Raw genomic sequence first — 14482 nt, 5'->3', positions numbered from 1 at the left:
CATTGGCTATAGGATAAAATCCAAACACCCTGGCAAATGATCTAGCTTTACTCAGCTTTCTAGGCCCATCTGCTGCCACCGGAAACCACTCAGCACAAGAGCACACTGGTTAACACGTTCCCCTGTGTCTGTGACTTTGCTCATAATACCTAGTTTGGAGTGAGCTTCGTATCTGGTATTCATAGATTCTTGGTAGCTATTAATTCCCCCCTTTCCTTTCTTACCTATCTATAAATTTTTTCCTCATTCTTCAAGACCCAAGTCAACCATTACCCTTTTCTATTCAGAGGAGATCTTTCTGTGCCCTTTTTCCTTCCAGTATCATTGGCTGTTCCTCCTATGGTCTCCCCTCCCTCAGCACTTGGTTACTGACATAGTCCTCATTTCTCCCTGTTTCCACTGCAAGAGTGACAATTCCCTAGAGCCATTTTGCCCCTTATCCCTGCCAAAGCCACCAAACCCTGCATCAGCTTTCGACCCAGTAAGGTCTAGTAGCTGTCTGATTGATTTGGATTGCTTTCGTCAGGTTACAGGGTCTCAACGCCAAGCCTATCTGCATACACATTCATTAACAAAGTACCAGAATGCAAACCTTCTTCTCTAGCTGAACTGATCTGTGTTACATGGCATGCCCCCCCACACTGTCTCTAGTTTGTTTAAAAAAATGGCCTAAAGTATAATAAAGGGAATTTGAATTTCTAGCAGATATTCCAACCTTACAGTATTTAGACCAGTGATGAAGAAGGCATGTTGGGTTTGCTGTGTAGAAGCATTTCAGTAGAGATGATCTTGTTCCTGGGGCTAGATACCCTTCTTCAAAGTCACTTATATATCACAATTGTAAAAATGTACAATGTTCCATCGTGGCTTAATATAAAATTTTATATATGGCTTTCTAGAGTGGCTTTTTGATGGAGCCACCAGGGTTAACTTAAAAAGTGAACCAGGGATGCCACTCAAGAGGGAAAATCCTCCATGAGTTGTGAGTTGAGTGTGAACACTATAAACCTTGCAGAACACCCACATCTTCCTCTCCCACCACTTAAAAAACACACACACCTCACCAATGTTCTTGTGTAAACCTGCACTGTCTATAGAGAGGCTCTCTCTGTCTCTCTGTCTGTCTGTTTCTGTCTCTGTCTCTGTCTCTGTCTCTGTCTCTGTCTCTCTCTCTCTCTCTCTCTCTCTCTCTCTCTCTCTCTCACTGTCCCCAGACTGACAGTCTCCAATGGCTGCTCACATACTTACTTATGCAGAGGAACATGATTCCCCTTTCTCTTGAACATTTACACACACATATACACACAGATCCTTGGCATACACATACTCAGACACATGTTCACACACATGCACACACACCCTCATGCATGCATACACACTCTTGATCCTTCCATATCTCATGTACATGCACATACATATTCCTGGGTCCACACACACTCGTGTGTGCAGTGGCACAGTCTTCCTGGTTCTCCTGAATCCCATGTTTGTACACAGCTCCTGCAGAAAGAGAAGCCACGGAATCTGTCTTATTTCTGCACCTCACTCTACCTCCAGATTTTGCTCCCGTAGGACAGAGCCTGAAGAGTCTGTTTAATAGATTCAATTACTCCAGGCTCCTGAGACCTTCCAACTTAATTCTGATTGCATTAGGTGTCAGATAATTTGGGAAGAAAGGGGGAAATGCAGTCTCAAAGTCATGACTGGAAAGTCTTCCAGACGCTTGTCATTCTAAAAAGACAGACAGCAAATATTTATAACTCTGGCAGGGAGTTCAGGGGTCAACGCCTCTTGCACACCTTTTAGGCTGGGTTCTGGCCCAAAGAACAAAAGCCTCTGGGGGAGTAGCTTTGCTGTTATGCTATGAGCTGCTAGGGAAGGGGGGACCAACCAGCCCCTCTCTACTGCCCTTCCTGGGATGCTGTGTGGAGAGCAGGTAGGAGACCCGAAGGCAAGGCAGTAGCTTTGCACCGCACCCCATGCTCAGGCGATTGCCCTTTTTTCTTTAGGTCCATAGTGACAGTAATTTCCCATAAGAAGTTGACAGCTATTCAAAGATAACAGTGTTTCAGGAGCTGAGATTCCTCCCTAGACAGAGTGGGGCTTGGGAATGTACACACGTGCACTGCATGTACTATTAAGAAGCTTGTCTTCTCTGTGCCTGTTTCCTCTGCTGAAAAAAAAAACCATATACAATATTAATACTCTTCTTCCCAGAGTTGTGGTAAGGATTAATGAAGTCATACAGATCTCACCTAACAAAGCCCCAACTCCTGGCAGCCCCAACTCCAAATAGTCCCTTGATCGTCATCATTGTGTTTGGAGTTTATGAAGCAGTCAAGAATGAGAAACTGGAAGAAGCCCCAGGTGGGGATCCTGGCTTCACCCCAGGGCAGTAAGACGGAACCCACCCTAAGCATGAGGGTCATTCCCAAACTCTTCCCAGTCCTGCCTGACCACCTTCCCATGAATGTTCTTCTGGCTATCCAGGTGCTGCTGAGCCCAAGGTACACTGGAGGACACCCAGGAGCTGTGTAGGGACAGTGCTTATCAGTGATCCCTTCCCTGATCCCTTCTGCAGGGTTCAGGCTAGCCTTTCAGCCCGATGCATCACTGAGCACCTGGCCTCTTCTGCTTCCAACTATCCATCCCTGCTATGGATCTCCACCCTTCCTTCCCCTGTGTGTTACTGGTCCAGGTCACAGCTGGGACCTCATCAACATTCAAGGTTAAGAGGATCTTTTTTGAGATTTCGCCGTCCTCTAAAAGGGCTTTGAAGGACGAGAGATCCTGGTTCGCTTTCAGCTCCAACACTTCCTTGCTTCAAGCCTTTAGGCCCATTATCATTTCTCAGACTTCATTCTCTGGTGATAAGATATTTGCTTCTCAAAGCTATTGTGCCCACAAATGCTTCAAATTTCTAAGGTCCTGGAGTGCAACAGTTAACATACCCTTCCCCTTGGTTGTGGAAGCAAAGACAGGAAATGTCAGGTCCTAAAGAAGGACACTGGTAGATGAAACACTTTTATTAAACCTAAAGATCAGGAGATTCTGGAGGCAGGCACGTGAAATGGAAGGTTGAGAAGGAAGCAGGCCTCGGTACTCAGACCAGAGACTCTCTAACTGGAGTCCTCCTACTCTGCCCTGTCCGGGGTAAATCTGAGATAGCTGAGGTCCTAGAGGGAGAAACGGGCTGGTTGACAGCGTCCCTCCTGGCGGAGGGTGGGCGCTGCGCGATCTGCATCCAACGGGTCGGGGTGGGGTCTCCGCTGGGGCGGGAACCAGGGGCGGGGCGGCGGCTGCCACGCAGAGCTCAGCCTTGGGCGCGAGACCCGGCGCCTGCGGTGAGGACTACCTCTCCCGCCTCGGGCACGCTCCAGCCCGCGCGCTCCCGCGGCCCCGCGCACTCCAGCCCCTTCTCCGTCCGCGCTGCGCCGCACAGGCTGCCGCTTTGGGAGCTCGTGACCGGGGCCCTGGCGTGCGGAGAGGGCCTCGGCGGGGCCCAGCGGCGGGGCCCGGGAGGATGCGGCCCGGGGCGGCCCGACAGCTGAGCAGGGTCCCGGAGCCAGCCCCGAGCGGTCCCGGCCTTGGAAGCCGCAGCCGCCGCCCCGCCCCCGGGAGACATGACTTCCAAGCCGCATTCCGACTGGATTCCCTACAGGTACGCGGGCCCGACTTCCCCCGGCCGCGGGGCGCGTGCGAACCCCTACTCTAACACTGAGGGCGTGGGGAGGGCGGTAGTTTGCTGCCCCGAATCGGGATGCAGCGTCGGTCCGGTCATCTGGCTTGGAGGCAGGCTCTGATGCCCTCCGCATCCTTTCCAGTACCAGAGGCGCAGGTTGGAGTTGCCAAGGATTTTCATCCCAACTTTGAGGGCCTCGAAGTACCTGCCCTGCTCCACCCTCCTCAACATCCAAGGGTTGTGAAAGGATCTCTGACCTTGTTGAGTCTGGTGGCACATGGAGAAAGGAACTGCTGTGAGCTGCCTCCTAGGCCCAGCACCCAGGACATGCGCGCCTGGGTAGCTTGTGCACACACACCCCTGCATCTTCACGCTTGCACACACAGGGAGAGCATCTGTGCGCAGGGCCAAAGATGCCGATATTGTTCAGTTCATATCCCCAAAGTGTGGATTTGTGAGATAAGGCAGCTTACATATAAATGTACCTACATGTACCCATATATCTCCATAGACCTTAGTTCTTGGGCCATCTGGATACATAAAAAAATCTGTCATTCACATCTGTATAGGTATACACCGTACTACCTATTCACAAGTACTATTCAGGACCTTTCAGAGGTTCAGTAGTAGTAACCTGCTTGTTAAAGGAACTACCTCACAATACAGAAAATTGCTCTCACAGCTCATTCAAGAGCCCTGACCCACCTCCTGTTCCTGGATACTTGCTTGGTCTGACCCAGGTTTTCTTGTGTGGGAGGTGGGGGAGGGGTGGCCCCCAGCCTCGCACAGGTGCAGGCCTTTCTCCATCCACTCTACTCAATTCTATTACCAGGGAAAAGAGCTCATTGCCATAGCAGCGCCACATCCGTGGCCACTCATTGGCTCTCTAGTTGCCATGGGCTACCAGGCTCTCTCAGCCTCCTGGAGAGGCATGTGTGTAAAAAGGGTGCTGGGCTGCCAAGACCCACTTTTTTAATTGCTGACCCAGGTGCACATTCAGTGGGTTGCAGAATCAGACACTCAGGACCCACGTGCAGGCCCTAGGCAAGGATGCGGAGCCCAGTTGCTGATGGAAAGTGATTGTGACAGAGTCCTTCCAGGAGCCTGTCCAGATAGAATCCCAAATAGAAACCAGCTGGAACTGCCTGAAGCTAGTTAAAAGCAGGTCTTTCTACCAATAGGCACCTGTCATAGGCCTGGGAACTCAGGGATTTTCTTGAGAATGGTTACTACCTCAGAGCCCAGCTTCCATGGGAGCTTCCTGAGTTATTTTCTGTCTTCCCAGCAACACACACAGACACATGTCCACAGAGAATCATACACAGGCTCATCTGCAGACATGTGAGTCCGTACCCCAGTCTCACATGGCTAAGGGAGAATACTAACTGGGAACTGGGTTGTACTAACTCAGAAGACTGTCTGCCTTTGACATATATCCAGGCTGGGCATGCAGATAAGTGTTGTTGGGACCATTCTGGTATTTGGCCTCCTAGAAGTTGGTGCAGCCCTATAAAGTGTCACTGACCATTTGTCTATCAGCAGAGGTGGAAGGTGGTGCCTGTGGTCTGAACAGACGGTAGTGCTGTGGAAGTACCTTCAAGGGGATCCAGTCATAGGGTGGTGGCCAACCACAGGCTACACTGTGACTGTGGAGATAATAGCATGTTTGCTTATTGACAAATGGAAGGCTACGCTGGTCATGGTTCAAGGCTGATTCTCCCAGGGACTCAAGGACTAAAGCAACTTGCAAAGCTTGTAGAAAAAAAAATCTACCTCAAGCTAGGGAGGATTCAGCCTGCAACTGGGAAAAGAAGCCTCTGGGAGGTAGGATTGCCTCTGAGAAATCTGTTGCAAGTGCCCAGGGCATTGGTATCCTGAAATGGGCGATTGACATTCAATCCAGCACAAATTTAATTACCCCCCCTCATTTTCCCTCCCACACTCAGCTGAAAGCACTGAATCCTGCCACCCTGGACGCCTACCCCTGAAAGCAGCTTGGCACCCTGGCGGCCCACCCTGCTTCCTTTCTCCATTGCTGTCACCTGCCTCCTTGTTCTGTAGAGTAGGGAGGGTAGGTATTCAGCTGGAGGTGGGCTGTCGTCAGAAGGCTCCTCTCCTGCCCTGGTCAGTCTCTCTGGGCATGTGCAGAGCTCGGGAAAACCCTGGACTTGATTAGACTGCCCAGTAGGGAGACCTGTGTTGAGAGGAAATTCAAATGGCCCCTAGCATTACTAGGCTGCTGATTGCAGGCAAAGCCACAGGTCTGTCTGGTGGCAGGAAACTGGGACCGAAGACAAGGCATATTTCTCGGCAGCCGGGCAGGGGGTAGCGTGTGTACACGTGCTTTGACTAACATGAGGTTTCCCTAGTGCCACAGCGTGACAGAATGGAATACCGCATATGGGGGAGAGAGACTGATGAGTTAGCTCTTCTGATAGGGTTTTTCTCTCTTTCTCTGATGGTTGCATGTTGCATTCCCTGGGCTCAGCTCATTTTCTTCAAGGCAGTGATAGTTGGCACTAATCTTCTTAGGGGTAATTTTGGCTCAGTTTTTAGTGATCATGGATTAAGCTCACACTCTGACTTAAAAGGGAGCCATTTCATTTATAAAGATCAACAACTAGAGTCATGTCTTGCCTTTTGTTTCCCATTACTAGTCGCTTCCAATTCTGCCCATTTCTCCTTACCAGTATTTGTGAAGACTATTAGGTGCCTGTAGTGTATGACTCTGCAACCTTTTATAAGTTGTAGGTGGGTGGAGCTCTGAGGAAGGACTGTGGCTTCAGGCATACCGTCTTCAGTGCTTCTTTTAATTTGCATAGTATTTTTATGTGTGTGCCTGTGTGAGTTTATGTGCACCATGGGCATTCAGGCACTGGTGGAAGCCAGCAGAGGGTATCGCATCCCATGGAACTGGAGTTACAGGCAGTTGTAAATTGCCATATGGGTGCTGGGAACTGAACTCAGGTCTTCTGCAAGGGAAGTAAGCATTTTTACCTGCTGAGCCATCTGTTAAGACTCATCTTCAGTGTTCTTGCCTGAAGTGCTCAGGGCTTCCTTCACCAAGTCATGAACTCTTTGAGAGCAGGAACCTCGTGTGATGTCTAGCTGAGTCTTCAGCACTACCCAGCATAGATAAAATGCTACCTCTATAAACCAAAGTGATGTCACACTCCAGACAACATTTAGGGCTTCCTTAACTTCCTGGTCACACCGGAAGTGCTCTCTTAGCAAAGCATCCAGAACCTCTGCAAGGTTCAGTTGCAGGCCATAGAGAATCTTAGGCTGCAAGGGTCCACATAGGCCCTGTCCCTATTTCTTTGTTCCGATATGTAGCATTCCTACCAGACATCCGCCAGCCAGTCATGACTGGAAAGGGCTTCCTTGGGTTGAGGCTATGCAAGACTCTGGTTTTCCTGCCTTTTGGTTCTTGTTAGACACCCCTCACACACACACACACACACACACACACCTACCTTCAGTTCTGCCAGGGTTAGTCTCAGGTGCCTTGTTTTGACAACCATTGGTAATTCCTTCTGGAAATTTCAGTTTCTTACTCTTTGAAGATCACCAGCTGTGGTCACAAGAGTCACTTGCATGGCTGATAATTAGAGAACCCCATGGTACAACAAACTTGATTCTGGAATATGTTCCCCAGTAGCTCTGAATTATCAGGCCAAGGCCAGTGCCACCAGCAGCTTTAATTCACTCAGTGTTTGGGAACCCCTGGCCAGAAGGAGATGGCCCATCCTCAGAGGCGGAACTGCCCCCATTTCCAACTGTGTGCCAAGCAGCTGCTAGGCAGTGGGAGCCATGGGTATGGACTTCCCTCGTTCTGTTTGGCTCAATTGCAGCCAGACATTCTGGGTGGCTTGTCCTTCCTTATAGCTTATTGCTCTGATTCTTAGGTTCAGAGCAGCTTCTGCTATGGCTGAGGGAAGGAGTGAGGTAGGAAAAAAGGGGCAGGCTGCAAAGTGGGCTTGGATGGGGCATTCAGATGGCTGAGTCTACCTCTGTTGTCCTGGCCTGGACCTCTGGTAGTATAGTGAATTTGCCAGAGTTTTCAAAGTGGAATGTAGGAAGGGTGGAAACAGGTTTCTAGCCCACAGCACAAGTCCCTAGACACCTGTCTGGTCCCTCCAGGGGAGTGAGTGGTTGTAGATAACTTGGCTCCATGGGAGTTGAAGTTGTCACCTTTTTGACCCTGGGTAGAGCAGCCAAATCGGGGGATACTGCAGACTGGAGCCAGTGACGAACATTCCTTGGCCTTCTAGGTCTGGCTCCCAGTAGGAGGTGACCATAATGAAGGAGCCGCCCGGGTCAGCTGGAAGACCCATCCATCAGTGCCCTGTCTGTCTGAGCCTCCTGGCGGGGCTGCAGCTGGCAGCCTGGGCTTGGCAGTGATTCCATATTTGGAACCAGAGTCATTAAAAAGCCATTAATGTCTCCTTGCATGGTTATCATTTAGTGCAGCCTAGAACGGTGCCCATCAGAGAGGCGGGCCTGGGAGGTGTTGGGAGAAAGACAGACACCCCAGGAATGATGCTACCTTGGAGCTGAAGAGGCAGGGCTAGCCGCAAGGGGGCAGGGAGGGAGCTTTGGTTGTGCTCCCCCTCGAGACAGCCATCATGATTGTCACTGTTTCAGCACAAGCTGCTGTGCTGGGGATTCTTTTGTTAGTCACCAGGGAGCTTGTCTTTGCCAGATGCATTGTCCTTACTAGAATACCCCCTACCCAGTACAAGCTTGTCACTGCCCCCCATTGTGACCTCCAGATGCATTGTCCTCACTAGAATACCCCCCTACCCAGTACAAGCTTGTCACTGCCCCCCATTGTGATCTCCCAGTATTCTTGCGGCTCTCCTAGAAACCCGGCTTTCCTTTTGTGTTATGTGGGTGATGGGTTATTATAGGGCCTCCTATGTGCATTTTGCTGGCCCTCGAGGGGGTCATTTCTAATAGTACCTGTTATGCTGTCATGCACCATCCCTGATGCTGCATGAAGTGGTGGGTGGCTCTCTGGACTCGTCTGATATATCTGTGACTTCTAGAATCTCTCAGAGACTGTGCCCTGGTGTTCATCCTTCTCTGAAAGCCACAGTTAAGTTCCTGCTACTGTTAATCCCACAGATTTGAAGAGAAAAACCACCGACCCAAATCATGGCCAAATTAATTAGAGCAAGCTTTATTGGTATACATGGGCTGTCTCTCCCTAAGGTGGGGTTCAAGAGATCAGCATTGGATGTGGAGAAGATAGGGTTTCTATAGCTTAGGAGTAGGGCTTTTCCAAATGGGGATATTAGCAGGCAAACAGGGGGTCAGGGCGGGGGGTCACGGAAGCAGAACACAAGCATAACAAGGTGGTCTTAACTTTCTGAAGCAAAGGCATGGTTGCCATTTTCTGGAACAGGCAGTACAGAACCATTTGTAGTTAAGGTGACAGCTGGGGCAGATTTAATCATTAACAGGAATGAACCTTGTTTGCCTTTACCATAAGATGGCTTACAAGCCCAAGATGGAGGCCTGATGGTTTACCACTACCTGTATCTTATCTGTTACTACAATCTGTGGCTGTTTGTCCATCTTCCCAAAGTGGAAATGTGGGGACAGTGGGATAGGAAGTACTGTGCTCATGGAAAATAGCGTCTGATCCCAGATACAACTGCATGGAAGGTCCAGGGCAGTGTGACAGTTTCCGTGATAGGAAAACACCTCCCTGTGTGGACACAGCTGGTGAGGTCACCACTTCCAGAAACATCTTTTGTTGCCAAGTTGCAGATGGCTTTGCTGATGCACACCTTACCTTTTCTAGATATTTCTAGAAAGTTCTTTGGCACCAAGAAAAGCATATTGTTTGTTCTGCTTAGCCCAGACCATTACCTGGGATGACCCAGGTCACTGCTGCTGTCCCTGCACTGCCCTCTGAAAGAATGTAGCTTGTGACATCCCAGTAAAAGGTAAATATCCCCTCCTTCTGGCACAGAGGAAGCCAGGAATTTCTGAGGCCAGACCACCAGCACATCAGTGTCAGGATCACAGGCTGCTGGGCCCAACCAGAGCATGTCCTTTTAGCAGGTATCACTGGATAGAGCCCTTACTGAATTTCTCACCCATATTCTAAAAGCAGCAGTGAGGCTTGGACATCAGTCACAGGGAATGCTCTGCCCTTGTGTCACTGCCGTGAGTAGCAGAGGCGATAGGAAGCTGTGGTCTCTCCAGTCTTTCAAGGCCCTTGGTATCTTGATCACCTAACATCTGTGCTCTCTCTGGTCAAGAGACCTAGGTCTCCAGAGGTGCCCCCACAGGGACAGCCTGCTTTTCATGGCAAGACGCTAGCTCATCCAGACTGAAGTTTTAGGCAGCTTGTTGAGGCCTTGGGTCCTGGTAATGTGTCTGGGAGCCCCAGATGCAGAAACTCTTGGGCAGGTGGGCTCTCTTGGGAAGACTGAAGCTTAGAGCCTTGTCTTTGAGATGTATTTTTTCCTGTGTTCCAGCAGCAGAGGCTTTGGTAAATGAGGCCATTTTGTACACAGCCCTACAAACAGTTGAGGATCCCCTGATGTGCAGATCAAGGGTACAAGGAGAAGGTCTTCCCTTCTGACAAGTAGTTAGGGCAGACGTCAGTTAAAAGGGGGTTTAGTAGTCATAAGTGGCCAGGGGGTGAGTGGCCATGGGTGGCTGAGGCAGTTTAAGAGATGTCTAGGCTCAGGTGTCCGAAGGTAAGCATGACTTAGTGATTTTTGACCTTGTCTTTTCCTGTCCACACACAACGTGCTCACCTTGAGACAAGCAAGCCTACCTCTTTCTTCTTTTCTTATTTTTTCTTTCTTTTGGTTTTGGCTTTGTTTTTTTTTTTTTAAGACAGGGTTTCTCTGTGTAGCTTTGGAGTCCCTCACAAACCCGATGCACCTGGGCCTGCCTGAGCATGCCTCCACCCATAGGTCTGGTTCAGCCAGAATCCAGCATAAGTAGGAGCCTGGAACTTCCAGAGTTCCCATCCTCAGGTTCTACCTCCAGCCTGGCAACATCCTGAGTTGGCCTTTCATGGAATTTGGGCCAGAGGTGCCTTGATCTAGCAAGAAAGCTAAATGGTTTTAAATTTCTAGTTCCCTGTAGGCACAATTTTATTTCCCACCAGCCAGCTACCAAATAACCACACAGATTTATTGTTAATTATAAATGCTCAGCTGATAGCAGTAGACTTATTACTAACTAGCTGTTACAACTTAAATTAAGCCATATCTATATTCTATCACATGGGTCAGTATCCTTCTTCAACATGGTGTGTTCCTCTTGCTTCCCTGAGTCTTCAGGCGACCCTGCCCTTCTTCATCCCAGAACTCTCTCCCTGTCTGCAAGTTTCGCCTAATCTCTTCCTGCCTAGATATTGGCCATTTAGCTCTTTATTAAACCAATGAGAGCAACACATCTTCACACTGTGTAAAAAGACTATTTACAACAGTTCTCTGTTCATAGTGTGCCTTCATGGGGGGGGGGGAGCACTCTGTAAGAAGAAACTGTGGGACTCAAGGACCCTTGGTCCTCCCTGACTGTGTGTCTGTGGCCAGGGAAGGGTTAAAAGCCATTCGCTGGGCTGTGCCTCAGCTAGTTGTGGCTACCCTGCAGTTATTCTTACCTAGCCCTGGCCTTGTCCTGGGGAAACAAGTTGACGTTTTAGCCTCTCCCAAATGAGGACACTGTGCCCTCTTTAGGGGAGCAGGGCTGTGTCAGTACCTTCCCTGTTCCCGTCCAAAAGCCAGGAATTTGGGATAGCAAGATGGTCTGCCTCAGAGGACCCAGCTCTTTCCAAAAAGGATGGAAAGAAGCAGATGAGGAATGGTAAGGAACTGCAGAAACCAGTCCTGTCACGAGGGACAGCATTCTCGAGATTGGCTAATGACTGATACCACTGCCCAGGCTCCTCTGGTTTTCTGTCAGGCTTGGCCCTGCTCAGGCATCTGAAGGAGTTTCATCCTGTCTTTACCAGGGCCAGGCTAGCTTGGAAGTCCTTAAGGTAATGAAGGAGGATAAGCTACCGACATGGCAGAAAAATGGTTTGGCCCTTTGTTTTCTGATTTTTAAAGACAGGGTCTCCAGGCTGGCCTTGAACCCCCGTCCTCCTGTCTCAATCTCCCTAGCGCTGGGATTACAGGCATGATCCACCACACCCAGTCTTGAAGGCTTTGCTTTGTTTGCACTGGGGATCAGATCCAGGCCTTGTGCACACTAGGCAAATGCTGTTTGACTGAATGACACCCTTTGCCCTCTTGTCTTGAATTAGCTCCATCCTTTCTCCCTCCACCACATGGGCTCACTGGGAACCAGGATAGGAGTTTAAAAGATGGGGTTGGGGTCTGGACCACCTCCTGGAACCTCACTGGGCAGCCCTGAATACCTTTCTCTCCCTCTGCAGTGTCCTAGATGATGAGGGCAGCAACTTGAGGCAGCAGAAGCTTGACCGGCAGGTAAGTGATGCTGGGCTGGTGGGAAGGCAGAGCCTCCGCAGGGGTGTCTGGGAGCGATGAATTCCTCTTCTTTGGATGACCCTGAAGAATGGGTAGAGAAGTGAACTCTCCTTTATCAGCTCTGTTTTAATATATTAGCCCTACCCCAGTCCTCGCCTCTTCTGCCAGGCTGGCAGCTAGTCACCGGATGCCAACACGAGTCCCTACCCAGAGAAGGCTAGAGACCCCAGTACAACCTGTGGAAACTAGGGTGCTCCTTTTGACCCCACTCGTGGGAACCCCTTCCTCCTGGAGGTGGTGGGCCAGTCCACCTCTGTGTCTGCCCTGTGCCTCTGCAGCGGGCCCTGTTGGAGCAGAAGCAGAAGAAGAAGCGCCAGGAGCCCCTGATGGTGCAGGCCAACGCAGATGGGCGGCCCCGGAGCCGGCGGGCCCGGCAGTCAGAGGAGCAAGCCCCCCTGGTGGAGTCCTACCTCAGCAGCAGTGGCAGCACCAGCTACCAAGGTACTCCCTGCCTCTGACCCAGGGACAGCCAGGCTAGGGAATCCCTGCACTGGGGGTCCCACGCCCTGGGGTTGTGGGGGACTGCGGGACTCATCCTGTGGGGTTTGCTCAGGCTGAGTGTTGTGTCTGGCTCAGGTGGACAGCTGAGTGAAGCAGGCACAGAGACTTCCTTAGCCTTGGACTCCTGTTTATGTTCAGACAGTCACCTCGTGTCGGGTTCTGAGGCCAAAAGACTTAGAATTGATGGATCGGGGAGTTCCAAGGTCCAGGATTCTGATCTGAAGGGTGTCCCTGAGATCCTGTGCCCACCAGCGTTCTCTCCTGTGAAGAATCCCAGCTTCCTGCCTTACTCAGGCTAGGAGCTGCCTCCTTCTCTGAGCTCTTGCCTTCTGGCCTATAGTTGCTGCTCTTGGCTGAGGACTGAATCCCTCAGTCCTCACACTCAGTGCTCAGCACAGTCCAGTCTGGAATTCTCTCGGAACCCATCCTGCCCAGGTGTGGTGGCTCTTTTGCATCTGGGTGTCCAGGACTTTCTTCAGTTTAGGTTGGTTGGGTTCAGTGCCACAGGGCTTGTGAGGGAGACGGCAGGAAATAGGAGCTAAACAGACTCGGTCTCTACTGCCCTCTGCTGGGCTGGTGCCAGCCATGCAGGTGACTGCTTCCTGCATAGTATAGTAATTGGGAGTTAGGCTGTGGGCACCTGGGCTTTTGTGGGTAGGGTAGGCAGGACCTTAGCATTGTTTTCTTCCCTCTGTGGTTCCTTCTGACCGGAAGCCTCCAGCCACATTCACCTGCTGGTGTTTTCAGCTCAGGGAGGACTTTCTTTCTCTAACCAGTGGCCATGTCCCCTGCTCTACAGTGTCTCAGGTTCTTCCTGGTGTTCTTAGCTCAGCTCTTAGCTCACCCAACACCATCATGGTGCTTTACAGGGAAGGAATTAGGTGTGTTTCACCTGTTGCATAGGCTGAGACTTGGCACACTCTATAAAGTTGGTTCCTCCATGCGTATACACACCCGCTGAGGAAACCCTCTCCATTCCTGCTAACACAGGCTGTCTTGTCTCTGGGCCCTTGTCATTAGGTACCTGATTTTCTATGCTGTAATTTCATCCAGCATAGACAGCCACTGTTTTTGGTCCTGTGCCATACTGCCTTTTACCGTGGCACGATTTGCTCATGGATGTGGCAAGTCACTTGTCCTTTCTGTTTCACTTATAAAAAGGGGGCATTGGCCTTAGAGCTTGGAAAATGGAAGAAACCACAGTGTATTCCAGGACCCAAACTCAGGTGATTACTGTTCCCCACTGAGATCAGAATAGGTCAGACTTTTAGGGGCCTTCTCCATGGGGTACACTGGACATGTGTGAGGTTCCTGCTGCTTCTCTGGGACCCACAGTCTTTGCCCAGCTCTGAGTGATGGACAAAGCTGAGAGGCTCCTGCACACCTGCTGTTTGACCAAGACCCGTACTTCTGATCCTGCCCACAAACATCCCTAGCTTTAACTACCGCATGCCCTGCCCCCTGGTGGCTGTAGGTGTTAATGCAGGTGCTCACTCCCAGAGGTGGTGAGGGAGTGACATCAGAACTGACCCTCCCAGTGGAAGTGTTTGACCTGTTGCCAAGCTCATTCATGGCACACACCCACGAATCTCCTAAATATTCAGTGAAGGGATGCGGACTGGTGGCTGTGGGTACGGAGTGAGCAGATAGGTGTGGTTTCTGTTTCCCTGGAGCTTCCGGTCTAGGTGGGAGAGCGTTCCAGTAGGTGGTTGAGAGGAAGCCGGCTGTGTGAGGAGGACACTGGCTCTCACTATGCAATGGGGGACAGCTTCTCCGG

The 14482-nt window shown here is 50.6% G+C and overlaps 1 protein-coding gene across 3 annotated transcripts in view; it reads left to right on the top strand.

Moving 5' to 3' along the window:
- The window catches only part of Tub (TUB bipartite transcription factor), an 81142-nt gene that overhangs the window by 54917 nt on the left and 11743 nt on the right, over positions 1-14482 (top strand). For 2 of the 3 annotated variants that reach the window (XM_005075702.4, XM_013117536.3), the window contains exons 2-3: positions 12093-12144; positions 12483-12645. In XM_005075702.4, the coding sequence (XP_005075759.1) occupies positions 12093-12144; positions 12483-12645 (215 nt within the window). Of the gene's footprint in view, positions 1-3329; positions 3659-12092; positions 12145-12482; positions 12646-14482 lie in introns of those variants that run through there. The other variant, XM_005075703.4, reaches the window with a different exon arrangement.

This window comes from Mesocricetus auratus, unplaced genomic scaffold, assembly GCF_017639785.1.
Source record: "Mesocricetus auratus isolate SY011 unplaced genomic scaffold, BCM_Maur_2.0 Super-Scaffold_4256, whole genome shotgun sequence".
Lineage (NCBI taxonomy): Eukaryota > Metazoa > Chordata > Mammalia > Rodentia > Cricetidae > Mesocricetus > Mesocricetus auratus.
Note: the sequence above shows the minus strand (reverse complement) of the source record. Positions and strands in the feature narration are given on the sequence as shown.